The following is a 22,964-nucleotide window of genomic DNA, read 5'->3' on the forward strand; positions in this document are numbered from 1 at the left end:
CATATGAGTGCCAGATGATTAAAGGTGTTACAAGAGAGTAACAAACATAATAAAGAAGAATGGGAGATAAAGACGACAAATGTTTGATAGGAAAGAAGAAGCAAACCACACCAGAGCACCCACCAACCACCCACGAGAAGTTTGTGACCCTTAACCAATGGTAAAAGTTGTGAACTGTATCACACAAGGAGAAATTTGACACCACAAGGTCATTACTAACACACACACAAAGACACATTGACGAACAACTAAAGCAAATCTTAAACAAATTTTGTATCAAAATTTTGTTTCACATGTTTTTTTTTCATTCAGTTTCCAGTTCAATGATGTTTGATTCAAATTTCTATTTTAAAAAATAAGGAAATAAGCATTTTCTCATGACCCACCCTAATTTTCATGAAGTTTCAGATTAACTGGCCTCTGGGGGACTGGACAGTGCAAATTAATTCGCCTCTCAAAGGGTTAAGATTCCTCCGATAATTTTGAATCTGTGTCATAGGGGTTTGTTGCTGATAAAGTGTTTATATGAGCGGAACCTTTATAACAGAAATACGCATACAAATCACAAGAGCAGGTACACTTGACAGGTAAAATAAAGTATTGCGTAAAACACAAGGAAACTGGAAGTTTCCAAAATAATGGAAAGGAAAAATTCCCATTAAAACTGGGAAAATGAAATGCATACGAAAAATAAAAGTCAAAACCCAATCCACAATATCTTCTGTGACAACTTATCAGACATTTTCAAAATCAGAACAACCATGATAACCGATGGAAAAGTTTCATTTGGAACACAGGAACTTATTATAGCAACATGAGAAGGATGATAAAGTCGGGCAATATTCAAAGTTCTTTCCTTTAGTTGCATACTGAAGATGACCACGTTTCATCCATCTCAGCTCGTTGCCGACTCACAGCAAGCCCATCACCCTGGCCTTGGAGATCCACTCGTCGCGGGGCAGGTAGCAGCCACAAATGACCCGGTGACCGTCGTAGGCGGACCGACCATGCATGACCCGCCAGTTGTCCACCAGTAGGACCGTGCCCGGGGTCAACTTGACCCACAGCTCGCCCTCTTTCCTCGCGATGATGCGGCTCAGCTGGTCATAGGCGCGGTAGAACTGCTCAAGTGACTCGGGGGCCACCGTGTTCAACGGAGCTCGGTCGTAAGGGTTGAACCTAGAGGAGAGGAAAAGACAAATGTTTGTTATGTTACAGTTGACTACGGATGAGTTGAGGTCGTCGGGGGAGTAAAAAATAGATCAATTCATCTGAAGTTCAACTAAATCATTGGGATCTGAGAAAAGGACAAACTTAACCGAAGATCAACTCAAGTGAGTTCAACACACGCGGAGTCAATTGTATAAAAGAAAGATCGTACATAACAAGATGGTTCATCATCATCATTGCCTTTCTCACCCTGCACCAGGGTATAGGCCACGGACAAACACCTTTCACCTTTCTCTATCCTGGGCTAGCCTGTTGATGTTATTTCATGTCTTCCCACTTTTCTGTACATCGATTTCTGTGATTCTTCTCCAGGTTACACGCGGTCTTCCCCTTGATCTCTTACCCTGTGGATTCCAATCCAAAACTTTCTTTGTTATGCAGCTGCCTGACTTCCTGAGAGTAGGGCCAATCCATCACCACCACCTTCTTCCTACCTCATCTCTGACTGGGATCTGTCTTGTTTTCCTTAACACTTCCACATTGGTGACCCTGTCAGACACCTGTTCAAGAAAACCTGGATCCTCTTTATGCAAGTCTGTGACGCGTTCCATGTCTAACATCCATACAACAGGACCGACTTCACATTTGAACTGAAAATCCTCAGCTTTGTTCGTGGTGAGATATCTCTGGTCTTCCAAATCCTATCCAAAGATATGAAAGCAGCCTGTGCTTTTTCAATGCGGGAATCTATTTCACAACATTCAGCACCTGTTCCTCCCTCTCTGTCAATGATACTCCCAAGATAGAAGGATTCAACGTCTTCAAGTGCATTTCCTTCTATTGTAACCTGCTCCTTTCATTGTGCATCTGTCCTTAGGACCTTTGACTTTCCGGGGTGGATCCTCAATCCAACAGACTCCGATAGGCTGTTTAATACTGAAGTCTTTGCTTGCATCTGTTCCTGGGTGTGCGACAGAAGCGCCAAGTCGTCTGCAAAATCCAAATTGTCATCTTGTGTCCATTGTATACCATTTCTGTGTCCTCTGGTGGTTCTTTTCATCAGCCAGTCGACTGCCAATATGAAGAGGAATGGTGATAGTGGTTCATTCAACCAAAAATTTGTAAACCGCATTGCTTCAGATGGCGCGGCAGTTTTTGTTTTGAAACTCTCTTTCGTTTCTCCTGAAGAAGAAGAGGAATAGCACAGTCTATTAGTTTCACTTTTACCGTTTTTCACACAAGCAGGGTAACTTCGCATAGTCCGCGCTTTTTCGAAGAGGGCGCCACTGAATTTTGAGGACAATTCTTTAATTGGCTCAAAGAAAGGAGTGAACTATCTTGTTATACACCATTTTCGACTGTTTGAAGTTATCACACAGAACAAGTCACGTTGATAAAAGTAAGTTTTAGCGTCCTGGTGTTGACAGTGTCCTCCTGTTGACAACCATAACTATCTGTTGCTCTTGTCAGTTGCTGCAAAGTTTTCATCTGTCTGCTTCATCCAATGCATTAAAATGTGCACCCCTGTGTCTGAAATTCTGTACAAAATAAATGTGGAATTATTCATAAGAATACAGTCTACAACGCTAACAAAGTTTACAGCAGCAGCATTTTTGGCACCGTGCAGGTAATTACCATAGTAATAGTAATGAAAGAAAAGTACAGAAATAACAGCAAGCAACTTATAATTATTGTAATTACAAACGTGACAACTCATCAAAGCATCATTTAATCATAAGAACGTTTACACTTACACCACATCTGATAGCTGATTATTGTCAGGAAGATGAAACAAAAAATATAAAATAAGTAGTAAAAAAAAATTAATTAATAAATCACCTGAGCTGAATAGTTTCCCCTGACGCCGGGTGTGCTTGTATGACCGTACCCAGGCTGTGCAGGTGGTACCCAGGGCTGTGTGGGCAGGGGTCTTCCACGTACTCGTGAGGCACCACCGCCCGACACAACACATCGTACGCCTCCGGGTTCGTCTGCCGCAGCTCCTCGATAGCCCTGAAGCCGTCGACGAGAAGCGTTTTCCCACCGCTGCCGTTGTGCTCCAAACACTGGAACACCTGGATGCTGAAGAGAGGAACAGGACAAACAACTCTTCTGTCAGGATTACTGAGGCAGTTTTGCAGAAACACAAATCTCCATAAACGAGATCAATACAAACAGCTGCTTTCTCTTTTAGAGGACAGTAAAAATTACATGGTCAAACAGAATGCTTTTTCAAGATCTAAGAACAAAGTTTGAATATGAAGACACTTCTTAAGGTGACACACCATCACACTCCCCCCCCCCATTTATGTCCCAGAGCAATTCACAGTACCATAATCTTTTTCATTTTTTAAAAATAAGATGGTGAGCCCAAAAGGTTTGCCTGTACCCCAGGGATAGAGGAAAGGTGAAATTAGATAAGGGAACAGCTACAGTTAGGCTGGCCAATAAAATATCCAGACAGTGCAGAAAATTAGCTGTATCTGTCCTAAGAGAAAGGAACAGCAGAAATACAGTCCGAACTGTCTCTACGAGAAAAGTGGCTGTGTTAAACAGCGTCATTATATAATAATGTCTCTGGCCATAAGAGCAAGTTCCGCTGTATCTTCCACAGGAACCAGCATAACGTCTCAACACTCACGTACCCAGCAGGTAAGTCCATGTAGGTTGTGTCCGTGTGCGCCCCGAGAGCAATCCCCGTGTACGCGGTGTCACTTCGCGCCGCGTTGGACGAGAAGCTCCACATTTCTCCAAAAATGGTACGTTGAACAAAGCACACCCTCTCCACTACCGCCTGTGTGCCGTCCAGTGATGCCGGGGCCTGGAGGGATTAAAAACCAGAATAATCTGAGATGTTAGGTGGAATATATGTTCAAGATGTGGCAAACTTTTCTGTGTTACAATTGGCCTCCTTGGCCACAGACAAAGCCACAAGTTATCTAACCTTTAATTCTTCTAACGTTTCTACTGCACTGGAGAAATATTCTCCGCTGCGGATGTATTGGTCATCTGGGACTGACGGACTAGCTACTAATTAATTACATGGAATACTATCTTTTTGTGTGCCAGAGTTTTATGACAAGTCTGTCAGTAGGTAATTCTATGCAGTTACGAGTGTTGTAAAACATCTACCAAAATAAAAGCACAAAGTATAGTCTGATACCTGATTTCAGATTATTTTGTATTATTGGATCTTTTCAATGGAGTACTCACCCCAAGACCTAAAGAGTGTAATTTAAAAAATGAAAATGGCTGCCTCTGAACTTTTACAATGTATTTTTAGACACTTCACCATTATTTATAACATGCAAATTAAAACAAAGCCATGTTATGAACTACAATGAAAACAACGTATTTGTGCCCCCACACATTCCTACAACCATATGCAGTTGCGAGAGTCACAAAACTTTTACCCAACTCAAACTCAAAGCACTCATCCCACCCATTTTTACTAAACTCATAAACTCAAAGCACTCACCCCATCCACTTTACTAAACTCATAAACTCGAAGCACTCACCCCATCCACTTTACTAAACTCATAAACTTGAACCACTCACCCCATCCACTTTACTAAACTCATAAACTCAAAGCACTCACCCCATCCACCAGGCAGATGCCGTGAGTGATCAGATTGGACAGGGTTTTCCTCAGACCAGCCTCAGACTCCATGTGCTCGGCGTGGGAGACGCGAGGAAGCTCCGACTGGATGTCTGCGCTGTTCCACAGACGCCTGCCAGCCACGCCGCCCGCCCGCCCTGGGAAGAAGTTTTCCTGCAACCACTTTGCCGAGAACTCTGACGTGTGACCATCTCTCCCTGAAGTAAAGGAGAGGAGTATTGAAAGAGATAAGTCACTGTTACTATAAAGTTAACACTTGAACATCAATAATGACTACATTTCAGCACCAAAAGATTGGGATAATATTAACACTACTGACTAACTGAAAACAATTAATTTTAACAGGGAGCAAGAGTTCCTCCCCCCCCCTCCCCCAACAGCCCTTAACTCTCCTTCATAACCCTGTGAGCCTGGTCCACTGACTCTAAAGAGCAAGGAAATGTACACAAGGAGGTCGGAACAGGGTGCATAAGAAACATCCTCGGACCCAACCCATACTCCTTTTAAGTCATGTTTAACACTTAAGTTTTAAACCACTGAGCTCTGGTCCCCTCTGAGTCTAAATGACAAGAGCACCTGGTACCCCTTGGACTGACAGCCCCCCCCCCCCCCCCCAACCAGACCATGAGATACAAGACGACTACAAAAAAAGGTTGAGCCCACATAGTTATGACTGACCTATTTTTTTAAAAAGAAAAAACAAAAAAAACAACCAAATATTTAAAATTAAATTTCATTTTGTCAGGTGCTGATCCATACATTTTAGATCATTAAGAGGGTGGGCTTCCGACCCAATATAACATCCCAGCAGAAACAAACAGATACTCCAAAAACATTCTCCCCACTTGAGTCTCCTGTGTGCGACAATAAAGAGCCTAACCACCACACCACAAAGAGCCTAACCACCACACCACAAAGAGCCTAACCACCACACCACAGACACCAGTACATGACCTTTGTTTTGCACTTAGCACTTTGCCGTCACATCTCGCCGATTGGAAAGAATACCGAACTTTCGCTCCCGTCACAAAACGTCGATCTGCGATGTTTACCACCCTGCCTTTAATGGCAAGGGTTTTTACTATAAACCTTGTGATGGCAAAGTGTTAAAAACAATGTTTCAAAGTTGCCTTACATGTGATCCTTAATCCAGAGTTTCCGTCCGTCACTGACAGCTCGTCTGGCACAAGGTCCCGTTCCAAGAGCTCAGCGTCCGGGTTCTTCTGGTAGGTGGCGTGATTGTAATACCGTTCCGACCTGCAGTGGTCTCGAAGCCAAACAAACGGGATCCTCAGGACCTGCTGACCAACGGTCACCTCCACACACTCGTCGTTCCCGTTCACACGAAGCTTCGACACTTCCTGGGCCAAGTCATGACGAGAGGAGTGGAAAGATCTGGCAGCTTTGATCAGACACACCCTGGGACCCAGGGAGACACCTCCGGCAAACACAGAGTTCCTCCTCACCACTGGCAGGAGGGAAGGTTTACTTTTATACGTAGTCTCACTGTTGATGGAGCCCGCTGACAAAGCTCCATTTCTCCGACAGTGCAGGCCACATTTTGAATGATATTTACTCGATACTGAAAAGTTTTTGAGGGTCAGGAATGTTCTATGATTAAAAAGCACAGTGTCTTTGGAAAGCAGATTTGATCTCGACACAAAATTTCCCTTAACCAGGGCACAAGAACGATGAACGAGTCGTGCCATGTCGCTGAGCTTCATTGTTGAAAATCTAGTCTGTGTCTCACGTCAAAGGCCGTAGGAAGAAGATAAAAAATTAAGGGAATCTGAAAAAAAAAATGTATAGAGCTAATAATAATAACAATTGAAAATTTAAAAAAATTCAAACCACAGAGTCAAACACCATAAATAGATGACTCTACATCAAATGAAAGAAAATCACAAATGATATGAGGAAATGTCAGAAACAACTTTCTCACTGAAAAGAGACAAGCTTTTTAAAATCTACATTCAACCACAGAGCCCCCACACACACACAAACAACAACTGGAAACTTGCAACACCGCAACAATATAATCCAAGGTGAATCTAACACTGCAAAATTTATTCTTATGGTGACAGCAGTGAGACCAGTTTGTTATACCAACAGCTAGCTCAAGTCCTTGGGCCAGTTGATACCACTACCTGGACTGTACAGTTTGACATGTCATATGTAGGTCAACCTCCTTATCTCTCTCATTACTCTATGCCTTCTCAGGTGTTCTGACCTAATCACAGTCCTTCTTAAGTCACTGGACAAAACCGTGACCTGTCCCTGGTTGATGCATAATATTGTGAAAGTGATAGGCATGGCTTCAGACTGAAACCTGACACTCCGTCAGACAGCTGGGTTTACTGGCAGTCTTAGGGAAGGTAGTCAATTCTCAAGACAAAGTAATTTGTCCATTGTGGCTCTGTACAAGTCAATTGATATAAATAATTTTTGAGGTCTTTATTATCTCAGGGTTTGTTCACACCTAGCACCTTGTCCTCTCTATTATTAGGCTAAAAATAACTCAGCAGTCTTTGTAAAGCTTCAAACAATAAAGACAACTTGGTAGTTTCGCTAAAAAAAAGGTTCGCCAAGGCAAGATTTTCAAATCAATATTTTTCCAAAATGGCAGAATAAACTCTTGACAGTTTTATGACAATTATAGGTTATTAACAAAAAAAAAGCAACGGAAAGCAGTGAATTAACAACCACTATCGTTAATAATCTCTATAATCTACTGTTGGGAAAGTAAGCCAAGGAGGAGGATCGGGGGGGGGGGGGGGGGGACACGAAGTCAAACTATCAGACAAAAAGACCAGAATGCAGCTTGTGTATGATGAGTCACTCAGTTTTTTTGGGGTTTTTTAGTAAGTGTTTTACAGCACTTGTAACACAATAAGGTCATATAAGACCTTAGATTAGAGGTGTTACAAGAGAGTAACAAACACAAAAAAGGAGGGGAGATAAAGACGTTAGATGTTTTTTGGGGGTTTTTTTAGCAGAGGGTTTTACGGCGCTCCCAACTGCATAAAAGGTCATATGAGCGCCAAGGGGTGGGTGTCAACAGAGAAGTCTTTAGAGGGAATCAGACTTACTCTGCTCACCTCTCTAGCTTCAACAGCACAAGGTCTGCTTCGACTATTAAGGCACCCTGGAAATAGCGGGTCACAAGAGAGTGACAAACATACAAAAGAAATAGAGGAAAATGACAATAGTAAGGATTAGGAAAGAAAAAGCCGCAGTTCGCTGTTGCAGATCAGGCACAGTTATGAGTGTGACATGATGAATCAGCCCATTTACAATTCTACTGTGCTTGAACGAGAAATGTCCCCCCTTTGGGAATGGCCTAAAGACACTACAGTCAGGGGCACAGCCCCAGGGGGTATAGATGTTTGATAGGAAAGAAGAACCAAATCAAACCAGAGCACCCACCAACCACCCACGAGTCAGTCAGTGTGAAATCATCAAGTATGTCACGACACGGTGGAATTAGGTGCTCATTAATTTTCGTTCGTTAAAATAAAGATGAAACATATATTCGACACACACATTAGTGCAGGGAAAACGACAGACAGACTGAAACAACAGAGAGAGAAAAAAAAAGAAGTAAGACACTACAAATGGCACTCTCCAACTACCCGCATCAATTTTTAGACATATGCAGATATCAATTGATATAATCTTAAAGTCAAAGCCTGTTCATTTGACTTGCTATAGATAAAAAAAAATACCCATCTTTCTGGAATGAAAGTCAAGATCATAAAAAATTTACATTTGAAGGAGGTGGGAAGTCGCCTGGTGCCAGAGGTAAGATGACCAAAAAAAAAAAAAGGATTTCCAAAGTTTAGGTGTCTTTGTATAAACTGCAAATTTACATTTTTTTATGTTTTAGATCATTGTTAGATAATGTCAGAGCTCTATATACCAACAGCAGAAGCTCAGTAAGAACAAAGGAAGGAAATACAGACTGGTTCAAAGTAAGATCTGGAGTACGACAGGGATGCGTTCTATCTCCCCTCTTGTTTATAATATATATGGACACAATAACGCAAGAAGCAAACCAAAGCCCAGAAAGCCTAAATGAATTTCTGTTCGCAGACGACCAATGTCTAATTCATCATGACCAACAAAGCCTCCAAAATCACACTACCGAACTCAACAACACCTGTGAGAAATTCAACAAGAAAATAAGTACATCAAAAACAGAAGTAATGAAAGTGAGCCGAAACCATAGTCCCTTGAACATCCATGTCAATAGTAAACAACTGAAACAGGTGAAAGAGTTTAAATATCTTGGCAGCACTTTTTCTGAAAACGGGTCCATAGACAGAGAAAAAGAAATGCGAACTCAAAAAGCCAATGCTGTCACCTACCAGCTCGCACCTTTTCTATCTCATCCAAACATCTCCATGGACACAAAGAGACAGCTTATCACCTCAATATTCATACCAACATTATGTTATCAGTGCCAGACCTGGACCTTAAACAAAACCCAGGAAAGCAAAATCACCGCATGCGAAATGAAATGTCTCCGCAAAACCCTTAACATCACAAGACGAGACAGGCAGAGAAATGAAGAAGTAAGAGCAGCTATCGGCACTGAGTCCTGCCTGCGTTACATAGAAAGACAGAGGATAAAATGGTTTGGCCACCTGTTACGCATGTCACCTGACCAGCCAGCCTTGAGAGCTTACAACACCAAGCACTCAGGCTATAAAGGAAGAAGAAGGCCACGCTAAAGGTGGATCGAGGGTGTCAAGGAAACCCTAAGAAAACATAACATCACAACTGAAAGAGCTGCGGAGCTGGCCTACCATAGAAAACTGCATCTCCCCTCGACGCTTAACGGCAACAGAGGATGAAAAAGTAGGTAAAGTAAGTAAGATCATTGTTTAGTATAATCTGCACAAAATTTTTAATCGACCAATGAGCGACCCCCTCCCGCCCGAAGGGAAAAAAAATTTCCCAGCGAGCTGAAAAATGAAATTTCTTAAAATTAATTAGTCTATTTTGACTAGCGTCTGATTTCAGAACAATGCCATACACAAATTATAACAAACACTTTCTACCTTGCGAAATGTGGATATGTAACAGACGGACACAAAACACGATATGGGAAAGCGGAGAGGGAGGACAGAAAAACAAGAATGACGCAAGGCACGAGCCTCAGGACAAGCTGACAGATGGCAAAATGCCAATATGGTCTACATCTAGGGCTTGGTACACAGTTCTCATTAGTGTACACAATTCGCATGCACACCAACCAGCGAAGGCACGTATATATACACTAAACAGCTAAGGCACGTACACTCAACAGTTCACAGTGCGCGCTACATAGTGGAGACAGCCAAAAGATGAAAGCCTTCTTTTGCCCTTGAGATTAAGGTCTGCACACATGCTTCTTCCCACGAGGCCTCGCAGACTTCGTGTCAGATCAACAGTTCAAATCTTGTCATTTCATTGAGGAAAAAAAATGTTCACAGGCCTGGTGAAGACAGCATACCATAAAGACAGTATTAAACTCGGAATTGTATTCATGATACCCATTTCATTTGCTCAGTGGGCAAATTTCTGGTGTGATCAAGTTTTAGTAGTAAGCATTTTACAGCACTTGCAACACTATATTGTCATGATATAATTAATAAGTTCCGAAATTAGCCTAGTAAACCCCCTGGATTCCTAGATTATTTCCTTAAAGATTTATAATGACAGTATGCAAGGAAACAGTTACAATCCACACTGAACCGCTGAAACTCAATGTTGAACAGGAGGTCTACAGAACCATTCCACAGGGTTATATTTATTAGAAATTTCAAGTGGGGTGTATTAATAACAATAGGTAGCATTTGTATTGCACAAATCCCCGCTCGACAGCAAGCTCTATGCGCTTCACGATTTATACTTTTACCCCAGCAGACCCGAGAGCATTCTGAAGCAACCTCATCTTCCTGGGAAGCATACAGTGCAAGCAGCCATTTATAGGCGCTAAAACACAAACATACTGACAAGATCTTTCGTTGTCTATGGGCGGGTACCCATTCCCACGTGGGTGAAGTGAGGAAAATTCGTGTAAAGTGCCTTTCACAAGGACACAACGTAGGGCCCGCGGTTCTAACCCCCGAACCCGCAACCTTGTCCAGAAGAACTTCTAAATAATCAGTACCAGGATCATACAAAATGATACAATGAAATAGCTGCCACCTCCCCTACGTTTATTTTGCCAAATCAATTTTATAAAATGTTTCTTCAATGCGCGAATTACAATGTGATTTTCAAGAGATGGCAAAGTGTTGAGTTTCACTCAAATTTGATTGAACATTTTTTAACTTGATATTTCTCAAACAGACTGGCAGATTGTCTTACAAATCATATTGGCAAATGTGATGCCCCCATGACTGAATTTTATTTGTTCGATGTTTAGTTAAAATTGGTCGTAAGATGACAAACATACAAAAGAAGTAGAGGAAAATGACAATAGTAAGTAATAGGAAATAAAAAGCAGAAGTTTACTGTTGTAGATCAGGCACAGATGAGCATGACATGAATCAGCCCATTTACAATTCTACTGTGCTTGAACGAGAAATGTCCCCCTTTGGGAATGGCCTAAAGACACTACAATCAGTGGCACCGCCCCGGGGGAGTAGTTACAGGCTGTAAATTAGATCTACATTCAACAATAATTACAATGACTGTGCTCATATACACTCCCATACTAAATTATAATGTATTTTTCGTGCTAGCAAAATAATAAATCAGTAATCATGTCTGTCCTGAAATGGATAAGTCTGAGGTACTGGTTGGGCTGAACAGTCCAAGCAACTTTTAAAATGTAGGATCCTCCAAGCTAACACGATCTGTCTTTGAAAGGACTTAGAAGTCACGATAGTTTTGATATGAGTTTTATGGCACTTGCAACCCAACTTGGTTATATAACAGCCAAAGATAAGATCAGGTGTTACACAAAAGAGTAACACGCAAAGCAAAAAAGTGAGAGAGATAACGACAAGATAGAATGCGTGATAAGAATTTAAAGAAGGAGTAAAGTACACCAAAGCACCTGCCAACCACCCACGGATTTAGTCAAGAGGCATGGAGGGCCACAAAATTTAATGATTTTAAAACATTTCAAGTCAAAGAAAAGCTAATTGCAGATTTTAAAAAGGATCCCACCCGAATCATGGTGCAGTTTAAACACGAACAAGGGTTTATATAATCCTGTCCCAGAGTAAAAGTAAAAATTTACTGTTTGTTACACACCTTTCGCCAGATGAGAAACTGTGTCTAGTGTGACCCAGAGTTGGAAAGACAAAAGGTGAGACTTTCTCATTGCGAAGTGGCTAGCTGCACTTAGGTTAGGCCCTATATTGACAGAAACTGTTGAGTACACAGGTCTCATCAGTAATTATTCAGGTTGAAAATGCATGCACTGTCAGTAAGTGAAAGGCACGTTTTTGTTTCGTCTCAAATAAATACAATACTTTACAGTATTGCAAACTAAAAATTTATTTGCAATTCAGTACGCCTATTTTTTGTTGCAAACTAAAAATTTATTTGCAATTCAGTACGCCTATTTTTTGTTGCAAACTAAAAATTTATTTGCAATTCAGTACGCCTATTTTTTGCTGTCTGTCAGTCTAGCCACCATTGTTAAGTACGGCTAGCCTAGCCATCTAGCCATCATTAAGTACGGGTAGCCTGCTAGGCTGTGGCTATGCGTACGATAGCCTCATGGCTAAGTGAAAGGCCCTCTAAAGTATAGATTTAGATCTAATAAAGTAGGCAGGTGGTATTTTCACAGGTGGGACAAAAAAAATCTATGCGCTTCTTCACGACCTGTCTTGAAAGAAAAAAATCTACGCGTGTTTTCATGACTTGTTTTTGTCTTTGGACCAAGGACCTTACAATAAACTGTATAACACCTCCTTGCTTTGGACCGATCAGTAAACAGCTGGGGCAGTTGCGAGCGCCGTAAAACCCTCTACTATAACAAACAAAAAAACAAAAACAAAAACCAGCTGGGTCATACCAAAGGGTATATAGACCCTCTGCCCTCAGTCGGCCATGCTTCAATCTCTCTCTCACTCTCTCTGTCTGTCTCTCTCTCTCAATAAGAATGGTGGATGCAAATCCCCATCCCTTGGAAGTGGGACGAATTTTTAAATCGTACCGTGAGTTTGAGGAAGAATTTCGGAAGTACTGCGGTACAAAGTATGCTTTTCAGCAACAAAAAAAAATCCTTGAAATCAATCACCGCCAAGAAGAAAACAATCAGTCTTTAGTTTAGTATGGGGTTTTACGGCGCTCGCAACTGCATAAGGTCATATGAACATGATCAAAGACGAGTCGAAACACTACCCGGCGGAATGGCAGTACTTCAAGTTCAACCAGTTCTAGATTTGTAAACATTAATATAATACATTGAAGCTACGACAGCACGGGCAGAGACACACCAAAGACACTGCGCTAAGTCTTGATTTTATAGTAAAGTCTCTTTGAGGCATATTTTATTAAAATTTGTAACATCAGGGTTGAAATCATATAGATTGACATTTTCATTCAAGGCTAGATCTTGAGACTTCCTTACTTTGTTTAGATCTACGCCTACCCATTACTCTTGGAAACCCCAATAGAGCTCTCTCGGGTTAAGTGTGGCGAGCGAGCGATTGCTGGCGATGGCTAGACCTAGAATCTAGGCCTACTCGAACCTACAGTGACATAGACCTAGATCTACCTGCGCAAAAAATCCCCCAGATGTTCTTGTATTTGTCAAAAAGCTCTTCTTCAAGAGACGTGAAAGTAGAGCTCAGATGTAACAACACATAACATGGAAAGAGCCTTTTAATGACATATTTTTATAGCCCTTTGGGCTTTTGTCCGTGCCGTGGCTACGTCACTAGGCGACACGAGGTTGGTTTCATTGCCAACTCCTTGGGGTGTGTGTATGTGTGTGGCGTGTGTTTGTGTGTGTGTGTGTGTGTGTGTGTGCGTGTGTGTTCTTTGTTTGGGGAGGAGAAGAGGAGGTACAGGCTGAATCTATAGACCGAGAATTGCTGAGATTGTTTAATTAATGATAACAAAAATTCACACACAAACAAAAATAATAAGAACGAAAGAGAAAAAAAAGACGGAAAAAGACTGGGGTTGAATGGGTGGATGAGAAGGAAGAAAACAAAACTTGAAAATCAACAAACAAAAGATAGGAAAATTATGTAATGATTTTAAGCGGCAAGATGTTCACCAATTGAACTTGTCATGTAGATATCTAGTTTGCTGTTCAGTCATTTCATATCGCAACGACGGTTATAGTGTCGTAGCTAGTCTAGCTCGTTGTCCCTGGTCGACATCATATACATTAATTACAGAATTACCAGACAAATAATGACATTACATGCTATGAGAGTAAAATTAAATTTCTTTGTCCAACTTAGGCGTATTGTCCCCCCCCCCCTCCCCATTTTTTACGCATTCGATTGTCGAATGCCAAAACCAGAGCACAATTTCGCTTAAAAAAATAAACAAACATCAGCACCTAATAAAAGTCTGTATTTTGGCAGCCATTATTTCCACGACCGAACCGCACAGACAGGGACAATGGACGAGTGCGTGTAAATACATGCAGGCCTACAACTTATAAATCTGATCTACGGGCTAAAACACAGAGAACGCCGATTTCGGAGACTGACCCAGAGAGCGCCGATAGGTATAAAAATTCCCTTCTGATTTCCAACTTGCCCCACATAGAGCTGGCAGACTGCAGGCGGCTTTAAGCTCGGATCGGAGTTGTCGGCTTTGCCGAAAAACTGGGAAGGGCGTCTCGCTGTCAACTCGCAACCTCAGTGCTTTCCTGTCCTACCTCCATTTTTAAAAAGTGAAAATGTGACTTCTTAAGCTCACTCTTTGTTGTGAACTGCTTTCACTGTTATTAAAAATTGAGTTACGACTAGAAAGCACTGAGGTCGCGAACTCTCAATGCCGTCTCGCCGTCGCCAACAGCATTCTGGAGAAAATTTTCAATGGGCATTTGTCCTTGTTTGTAGCGGGTTATCAACTCGAATCTTTTTTTTTTTTCTTCAATGTCCCTGGCAGCTTTGCATTTTCTGTTCGTTGTCATTTTCATCTTGAAGGATGATTTCGTTTGCTCCTCTGACAAGTTTTTCAAAAAGAGGAAGATGTTTGGCCGCGAAGAGGGAAAGGTGTCCTTGAAGTGCTTATGAAAGTGACTCGCAGGCAGAGAAACGTGCACACTGAGTATTCGGTCGACTTAAAGTCCGAAATTGAACCTACTAGTAGGGGATCAAGTTAACATACACTGTAAAGGGATCATTTTTATTACATAGTAGCAGATAACCCACTGTGAATTCAACTACAGATCCTTTCTTTTCCAAATATTTTTTTTGCTTCTCATCTTTATCTTTCCTTTTCTAGTAACTTGTCTCATGGAGACAGCTAGGAATTACATGAGCTGCACGGGTGACAATATAATAATAATTATAGTGCACTTATAGTGCATTACGTAAGGCCTGCAGCTACACCCAGCCTGTGAGAGAAGTTTGCTTTATTGACTGCTGTGTAAGCTGAGTGTGTCTGTCCAAATACCTACTTTAAAAGAACTTTTCACTGTACACTACTCTAATGTATTGAATAAGTCTACCCCCCCCCCCCCATATTAATTTTCAGATTTTTTGTGTACCCCCCCACACGGCTCCTTATTCCATAACCCATCTATTATATTCCAGCTTGCCATGGCCGACAATCATGTGAAACATTATATATCTACCTTCTAGATATCAGAATGAAACTTCTTTTTTTTAAATTACTGAATGGCAAATTACCTTCAGTATTAGTACCGTTACCGGGTTGCCTACCCGAATTTTCTGCGCATTGAAAAAACTTTTGTACATTGGTTTGCGTTTTTTAATATGAAACTGGTTTGTTCCTAACTGGGGAAATGTTGTCACGGTAACTTACTAAAATCACTAAAATTTCATGATCTCTTGTTATTTTAGTCACTGAAGGAGAAATAAAACAGATCTGTTCCTACTAGTATAGGGCTATGAAGAGATTGAATGTGCCACCCCCTCCATGTCATTTATTAGTTTTGGACCACTTGTCCACCCCCCCCCCCCCCCCCCCCGTTTATTCGATACACCTTAGATATGAATAGATATGAAAGAGACCAGACAAAAGGATTTACTGTAAGTAAGCCTGCTATGGCCAAAATCTTGTTAGACTTAAGAATGTTATAAATGGCACCCACTCTATCTTTAACACTGCCATTCAGGTCCAAAATGGACAGAATGGGACATACAATCCAAACAGAATGAACAGACTTTCCCAATGCCGAAATTGTTAGATTTGTATTAGTAGAGGTTTTACGGCGCTCGCAACTGCATAAGGTCATATGAGCACCAGAAGATTAGGTAGCAATGACCACGAAAAACCTTTTTTTTGCCAGAAAGTGTTTGCAAATAGGTGCATTTTGTAGCTTTATCTTCACTGAGCATGGAACTTTCTGAATTTTTGAAATCCATCAATAAACAAAAAAGTTACGGATTTTTTAATCAATTAATTTCTGGTACACTTTTATATAATGAAAAACCCCCAAAATATGGGACGTTCTTTGGTGAGTTTTGAGACAATATTCGTCATAACTCGCTCATTTTTTGGAGTATTTAAAAGAAACTTGGCAACCCAGTACATTTTCTAGTGCAGAATCTAGTCCTGCTTTCAGATTTTTCATAGCTATCCTATTTTTTGAGTTATGAAGACGTTTATAGGTAAAAATGTGGCAGTTTTAGGTGCGTTTTGAGACAATATTTGTCATAGCTCGCCTATTTCTTGGAATATGTAAATGAAACTTGGCAGTCTCGTACATTTTTTAATGCAGTACCTAGTCATGCAGTCAGATTTTTAATATCTGTCATACTTTTTGAGTTGTAAAGACATTAACAGGTAAAAAAGTGGTGTTCTTTACAGATTTACAAAGATTATCAGTCATATGTTCTCCCAAAGTCATGATATTGGAATGAAACTTGGCAACATAAAAGGTTCCTCCTTGCCAAGCAATGCTCTGGATCAATTTGTCACAAAAATGTAAGTAGAGAGCTGGATTTATTAGTTTAATAAATCCAGTTCTGTACTAGTAAAAGCATGCTTACTTTGTTATAGAAAATAAGATCGTCTCTGTGTATATCCATTGTTGGACAGTGTCCCATTGTGTGGTAGATTAAGATGCGTTCAGATAATATAGTTTACAAGTCATGGGAATATTTCGCATGTGTAGGCTACAACTCATACAATAAATGTAACACATTTACACCCCCCCCCTTCTCTCTCTCTCTCTCTCTCTCTCTCTCTCTCTCACGCGCGCACAAACACACACACACACACACACGCACGCGCGCACTCACGCACGCGCGCATGCACGCGCGCACAAACACACACACACACATGCACACGCGCGCGCGCACTCACGCACGCGCGTGTGAACGATAACAATGTATAAACGGGACTATCTTCCCAGACTGGACTAAATAAGTACCATACTCTTTAATAACAATCTTAATGCCTCACTTTTCCAAACAGAGCGCACAGGACGAGTCCATGTGTGTGCTTTCCCAAGAGGGGGGAATAGGCTTTCATAACGCAAACACAATGCCATACCACTTCTCAAGATGTTTGCTTTTCTATTTTTATTCTTCTGTCATGCAATCAAGCAAATAAAAATGACAACATGTATTGTATTGTAACTAAAATGCAACACAAACGCAAGTTATCAGGGCCCCCGTTTAGTTTTCATGTATCCTTTCCCCCCTTTCCGGTTCACATAAGCGGGGCCTCGTTTGTAGCGCCCGAGGCGACCGATTGCTGATGACGTCACTCAGTGGAAATTTCCCAGCCGCAGGTCGTTCGCAAATGGCAATGTCGCCTTTTCCCTTAGTTACTCCCACATTTTTAAAGATTACGCCAAAACCGCTAAACACAGAAGCTTGAAATTTTAAGGGAATAAAGAAAAATGGTGAACAACGTATCAGTCAGTTTGACAAATCACAGCTCCGAAAAATCTTCAAAGCGCACCACATCAACCGCTTTCGCAAACGTTTTCGACTGCTTCTAGGATGGGTACAATGTTGTCAAACTGCATACTACTACATTGACCTCTTTTCTGATTGGCTGCCAAGTTTCATTCATATCCATTCACGAGAAGCGGCGTGAGAGCGAGTTGAAGACAACAACCTTTGCGTTCGTGCGTCCCACGAAACACCCCCGCTGCGGGGGTCAAAAATCGGCAGAACAAAACGCGCTTGGTGGGCATTGCTAATTAGAGGTGTTACAAGAGAGTAACAAACATAACAAAAAAGGAGGGGCGATAAGGACGATAGATGTTGATAGGAAAGAAGAAGCAAACCACACCTGAGCACCCGCTAACCATCCACCGCCGAAATTGAACAAATTGCTTTTTTGTGTTTAACGAAGAATGCCTCACCATTATGTCACAATGGACACTAGGTAAATACAGTTAAATACAAAATCTGAACTGAATGAATTCACAAAACTGTCAAAAGATCAGATTTAAAAGAAAAGCCTCCAGTGCTGATTCAATGAGTGTTAATAAAATACAACCTTGGAAATGATTTCATTACATGGTCTTGTTGGTATATATATTTCTGGTTGATGGTAGTTTTAGAGAGATCATCATTAGTTCTCTTGAACAATCACATCCATTCTAGCATCCACCTTGGACTTTCTTATTAATACTTTAATAGCAAACAATACTTTCATTCATGATAGAATGTGTCACAGCACGGTAGAATCACGCGCTCGTCAATTTTTGGGCACATGGAGTTATTGGCATCAGCTTAAAATTTGTTAATTTATCTTTCTTTCTATGGAAAGCAACTTCCATTCAACTTGGATACAAGTCAAGATATTGGCGATTAAAGGTGGGGGTCAATTGGTTTCAGAGGTAAAATAAGCAAGAAAATGGCCCCCAACGTTTAGTTAGTTCCTCAGCTTGAGAGTCCGGGGAACCTGAAAATTAATAATTTTTTTGTGCCTTTAATCAGCGGTTATCAGTAAAAATCCATACAGAAATGTATTCTTTAACTTTAATGGACATGAAAGGTGTTGAGCAAAAAAAAAAAAATTCGATAAAAATTCCCAAACCTGCGGGAAAATGCCAGTTTTTTCACTTTCATTATTTTGATGAGCGCCTGATTTCACCACACTGCCTCACATATACATTCAGATTGTTTCACAGTACCTAATGAGGCAAAGTTGACGGTTGTGGTAATGGCTTGGGGTCATAGCCGATCCGAGCATGAATCATTTCAGTCCTGGACTTGGTCGTGAAAACCTCTGGGGTCAAGTTCGGGTCCACTTTTGTCAGCCGATTCGCAGCTTCGCGCTCTTCTTTCACTTTTTTGTTGTACTCTTCCAGATCATCAATCTTAAGCTCAACCCGAGTCGGTTTTCTTCGTAACATGGTGAGAGGCAAGACTGACTACCAAATCTGAAACAAAAACAAAAATAAAGCAAGTAGTATTATATAGTGAACAAGTAGTGTATCAAAACACAAAGACCCAAGATAAACTAGAGTGATCATCCAAGAAGCTAGGATATATTGGAAACATCAGTCCTATAGTAGTTCTATCTTTAAAAGTTGTATCAATATAATATCAGAAGAATTTTCAGTTGTAATTACAGTGATCTTGGAAAAAAAAAAGACCATGAGGCAAACCCGGAACATGCATGCTGTACACCCAAAGAAACAGCTTTTCGCTATGCTCAGACTTTGAATGAGTGGCAACCCCAATGAACGCGGTGCCCACATGCACAAGTTCACTGACCGGCCACGATGGCGAGCCTGACAATCTAAAAATCGGACGGCGCTTGTAATTATTTTCTTTTCTTTTTTGTCACAAGAGACAGTACAGAGACGAGTCCGAGTATTGATTAAATTTTACAAAGTGACTATTTCTCCGAACGCTCGGGAAAATAACGTTGAACTTTATTTCTCCGAACAGTTTCTGATCTCGAGATTTTTTTGGTTATTTGCGAGATTTAGGCGCATCCTTTCATTCTGCTATTCTGCGAGGACTGGGAGGAAGCATTTTTTGCATTGAATTCAATTTCTAGAGCTAGAGATTTTTAAATGTCTGAATACAGACCCGGTAACCCGGAACAAAGTCACCAAGTTTACAGACCCGGTAGGGGGAAATCTTTTGTGATTTCGGAAAATCTCAGCACCCTCTTGGTTCAGGGTAGACTTAAAGGTTCTTCTAAATCTAAGGCCTAGATCTTGATCAGGACAGACAGACATTTAATATATAAAACGAAGTGTATACAGACCCGGTAACCGGAAACAAAGTCACAAAGTATACAGACCCGGTAGGGGAACTCTTTTGTGATTTCGGGAACTTTCAGCGCCCAGACCCGGTAGTGTGTGTGTGTGTGTGTGTGTGTGTGTGTGTGTGTGTGTATGTGTGTGTGTGTGTGTGTGTGTGAGAGAGAGAGAGAGAGAGAGAGAGAGAGAGAGAGAGAGAGAGAGAGAGAGAGAGAGTGAGTGAGTGAGAGAGAGAGAGAGAGAGAGAGAGAGAGAGAGAGAGTGAGTGAGTGAGAGAGAGAGAGAGAGAGAGAGAGCAGGGGGAAGTGCTAGCAAAATGTATGCCCCAGTTGGCAGGAGGGAACGAGAGAAAGATAGAGTGGGAAATAGGTGGGGAGAAAGAAAGACAGAGACAAACAAAGAAAAAGAGAATGCGAGTGATACACAGCGACAGAGGAGAGAGAGAGAGAGAGAGAGAGAGAGAGAGAGAGAGAGGAGAGAGAGAGAGAGAGAGAGAGAGAGAGAGAGAGAGAGAGAGAGAGAGAGAGAGAGAGAAGGGGGGGAAGGGAGAGAGAGAGAGAGAGAGAGAGAGAGAGAGAGAGAGAGAGAGAGAGAGAGAGAGAGAGAGAGAGAGAGAGAGAGAGAGAGAGAGAGAGAGAGAGAAATAAAGAGGGTGACTGCTCGATTGAAATTATGACATTGTTCTTAAATTCTTCAAATTGTGATTCCTCCAACTCCAAAACGGAGGAAAAACGATCGTTCATTGAAAATACATCCGCAATCTTCATTTAGATTTAGATCTAGATATCTAGGCTAGCCTCGAAACTAGATCAATGATTTATCTGTCTGTCTAGATCTAGACCTAGATCTAGGCCATAGATCTAGAAGAACCTAGTTCTACCCTGAGCCAAGAGGGCGCTGAAACTTTCCGAAATCACGAAAGAGTTACCCTAGCGGGTCTGTATACTTTGTGACTTTATTCCCGGTTACCGGGTCTGTATACACTCCCTATATAAAATCATTCTCTAGTTTCGAAGATTGCGGTCTTTTCGATGAACAATCGTTTTTCCTCCGTTGGAGGACGAGACAATTTGAAGAAAAGAACAATGTCATTTAATTTCAATCGAGCAGTCACCCTCTCTCTATTTCTCTGTCTATCTCCCTATCTCCCCTCATTTTCTGCCTCTCCCCCCCCCCTTCTATCTCTTTCTCTTTGAATTTGTCTCTTTCCTCTGTGTCCTGTGTATCGCTCGCCTTCTCTTTCTCTTTGATCTCTGTCTTTCTTTCTCCCCCACCTACTTTCCCACTCTATCTTTCTCTCGTTCCCGCCTGTCAACTTGGGCGTGCATGTGATTTGCTAATTTAATGCTAGCAGCTCACTTCCTGCTGTTCTCTACCCCCTCCTCTCTCTCTCTCCTCAAATACACACTGACACATGCACACACACACTCTCTCTCTCTCTCTACCCGGTCTGGGCGCTGAAACTTTCCAAAATCACAAGACAAAAGATTTCCTCTACCAGGTCTGTATACTTCGTGACTTTGTTCCCGGTTACCAGGTCTGACTTCGAGTTTTATAAAAGATGTAATACAGGCTGAAGCAGTAAGGCCTAGTCTAGATTCTAGATCTAGATCTATATCTAGATTCTATATAAATCTAGACTATATCTAGATCTAGATTCTAAATTTCTAGATTCTACACTCAAAAATGTTGAAAATGAAAGGCAAGCAAGACATAATAATAAACTTAGACTTAATGATAGGCCTACTAGATCTAGATATCTAGATCTAGATCTAGATTCTAGATCTAGAATCATACACCTGACTAACCTCTATGAAAACAGCGGTGTGCGCAACAACACAGTCAAGTGATAGATCTAGAATCTAGATATAGTCTAACTCTAATCTAGAAGGCTAGACCTAGCAAATAAGACCACTGCGTATCCAGACAGTTCCACTGACAGTTGAAGTTCCACTAGACAGTTGATAGTGGGCATTGACAGCACAGAATTCGGTACCAGAATTCTACTATCTAGATCTATAGTATAGCTTCTCTAGACTTATACTATAGAATTCTGTGTGAGTGATTGACAGTGACACATTGTCCCTGGACGAAGATTTCGTTCACCGTTCAGTCGTTCAGTTGACAGTTTTGACAGTTGAATTTTCATTTTTAGACTTTTTTACGTTTTGCACATTAGAGAGTGGAGATTATTTGGAACACTTTTCGACGCTAAAAAAACCGATACTTTGAACAATGAAGAATAATATTATTATAAATTATAGAAGAAGAAGGGTTGTTTTCCTTTCTTATTTTAGTCATAAGTCATATGAAACAAGGGCTTCCACATTATGTCTCCTCCTTCTCCCCCTCTCTATCTCTTTCTCTCTCTCTCTCTCTCTCTCTCTCTCTCTCTCTCTCTCTCTCTCTCTCCCCCACACACACACAAACAACACACACGCACGCACACACACACACACACACACACACACACACACACACACACACACACACACACACACACACACACATACGCACACACTGTGTTTGTACATTGGGATCGAGAATGCTCATTAGAGAAATTACACCTTCTTTTTATTTGTATGGCTGTAGTTATTCGCACAGGGTGAGTGAATACTATGGAATTGTACATGTATTCGCAAAGTATGTAATTTTATTCGCAAAGGATGTGTGAATATTGTGTGAATATTGTGAAATTTTATTCGCACAGGGTGTGTGAATAATAATAATAATAATAATAATAAATAATAATAATAATAATAGATAGCATTTGTTTTGCGCATATCCCCGCTCAACAGCCAGGCTCTATGCGCTTTACACTATATTATTACCCCA

The 22,964-nt window shown here is 41.2% G+C and overlaps 1 protein-coding gene across 2 annotated transcripts; it reads right to left on the minus strand.

Moving 5' to 3' along the window:
• Positions 1–269: 269 nt before the first annotated feature.
• On the minus strand, positions 270–19,289 carry LOC101851763 (trimethyllysine dioxygenase, mitochondrial). 2 transcript variants are annotated; one of them, XM_005107474.3, is made up of 6 exons: positions 19,047–19,289; positions 5,925–6,578; positions 4,769–4,986; positions 3,816–3,991; positions 3,010–3,252; positions 270–1,179 (listed from the first exon to the last, which is right to left on the minus strand). In XM_005107474.3, exons 2-6 carry the CDS (start codon positions 6,511–6,513, stop codon positions 912–914), a joined length of 1,494 nt encoding a protein of 497 aa, XP_005107531.1. In that variant the 5' UTR covers positions 6,514–6,578; positions 19,047–19,289; the 3' UTR covers positions 270–911. The 2 variants fall into 2 exon arrangements, with proteins under 2 accessions (XP_005107531.1, XP_012943050.1); XM_013087596.2 differs by lacking the exon at positions 19,047–19,289 and adding an exon at positions 10,092–10,238.
• Positions 19,290–22,964: the final 3,675 nt, after the last annotated feature.

The sequence above is a fragment of the Aplysia californica genome, unplaced genomic scaffold, assembly GCF_000002075.1.
Source record: "Aplysia californica isolate F4 #8 unplaced genomic scaffold, AplCal3.0 scaffold00607, whole genome shotgun sequence".
Classification (NCBI taxonomy): Eukaryota; Metazoa; Mollusca; class Gastropoda; order Aplysiida; family Aplysiidae; genus Aplysia; species Aplysia californica.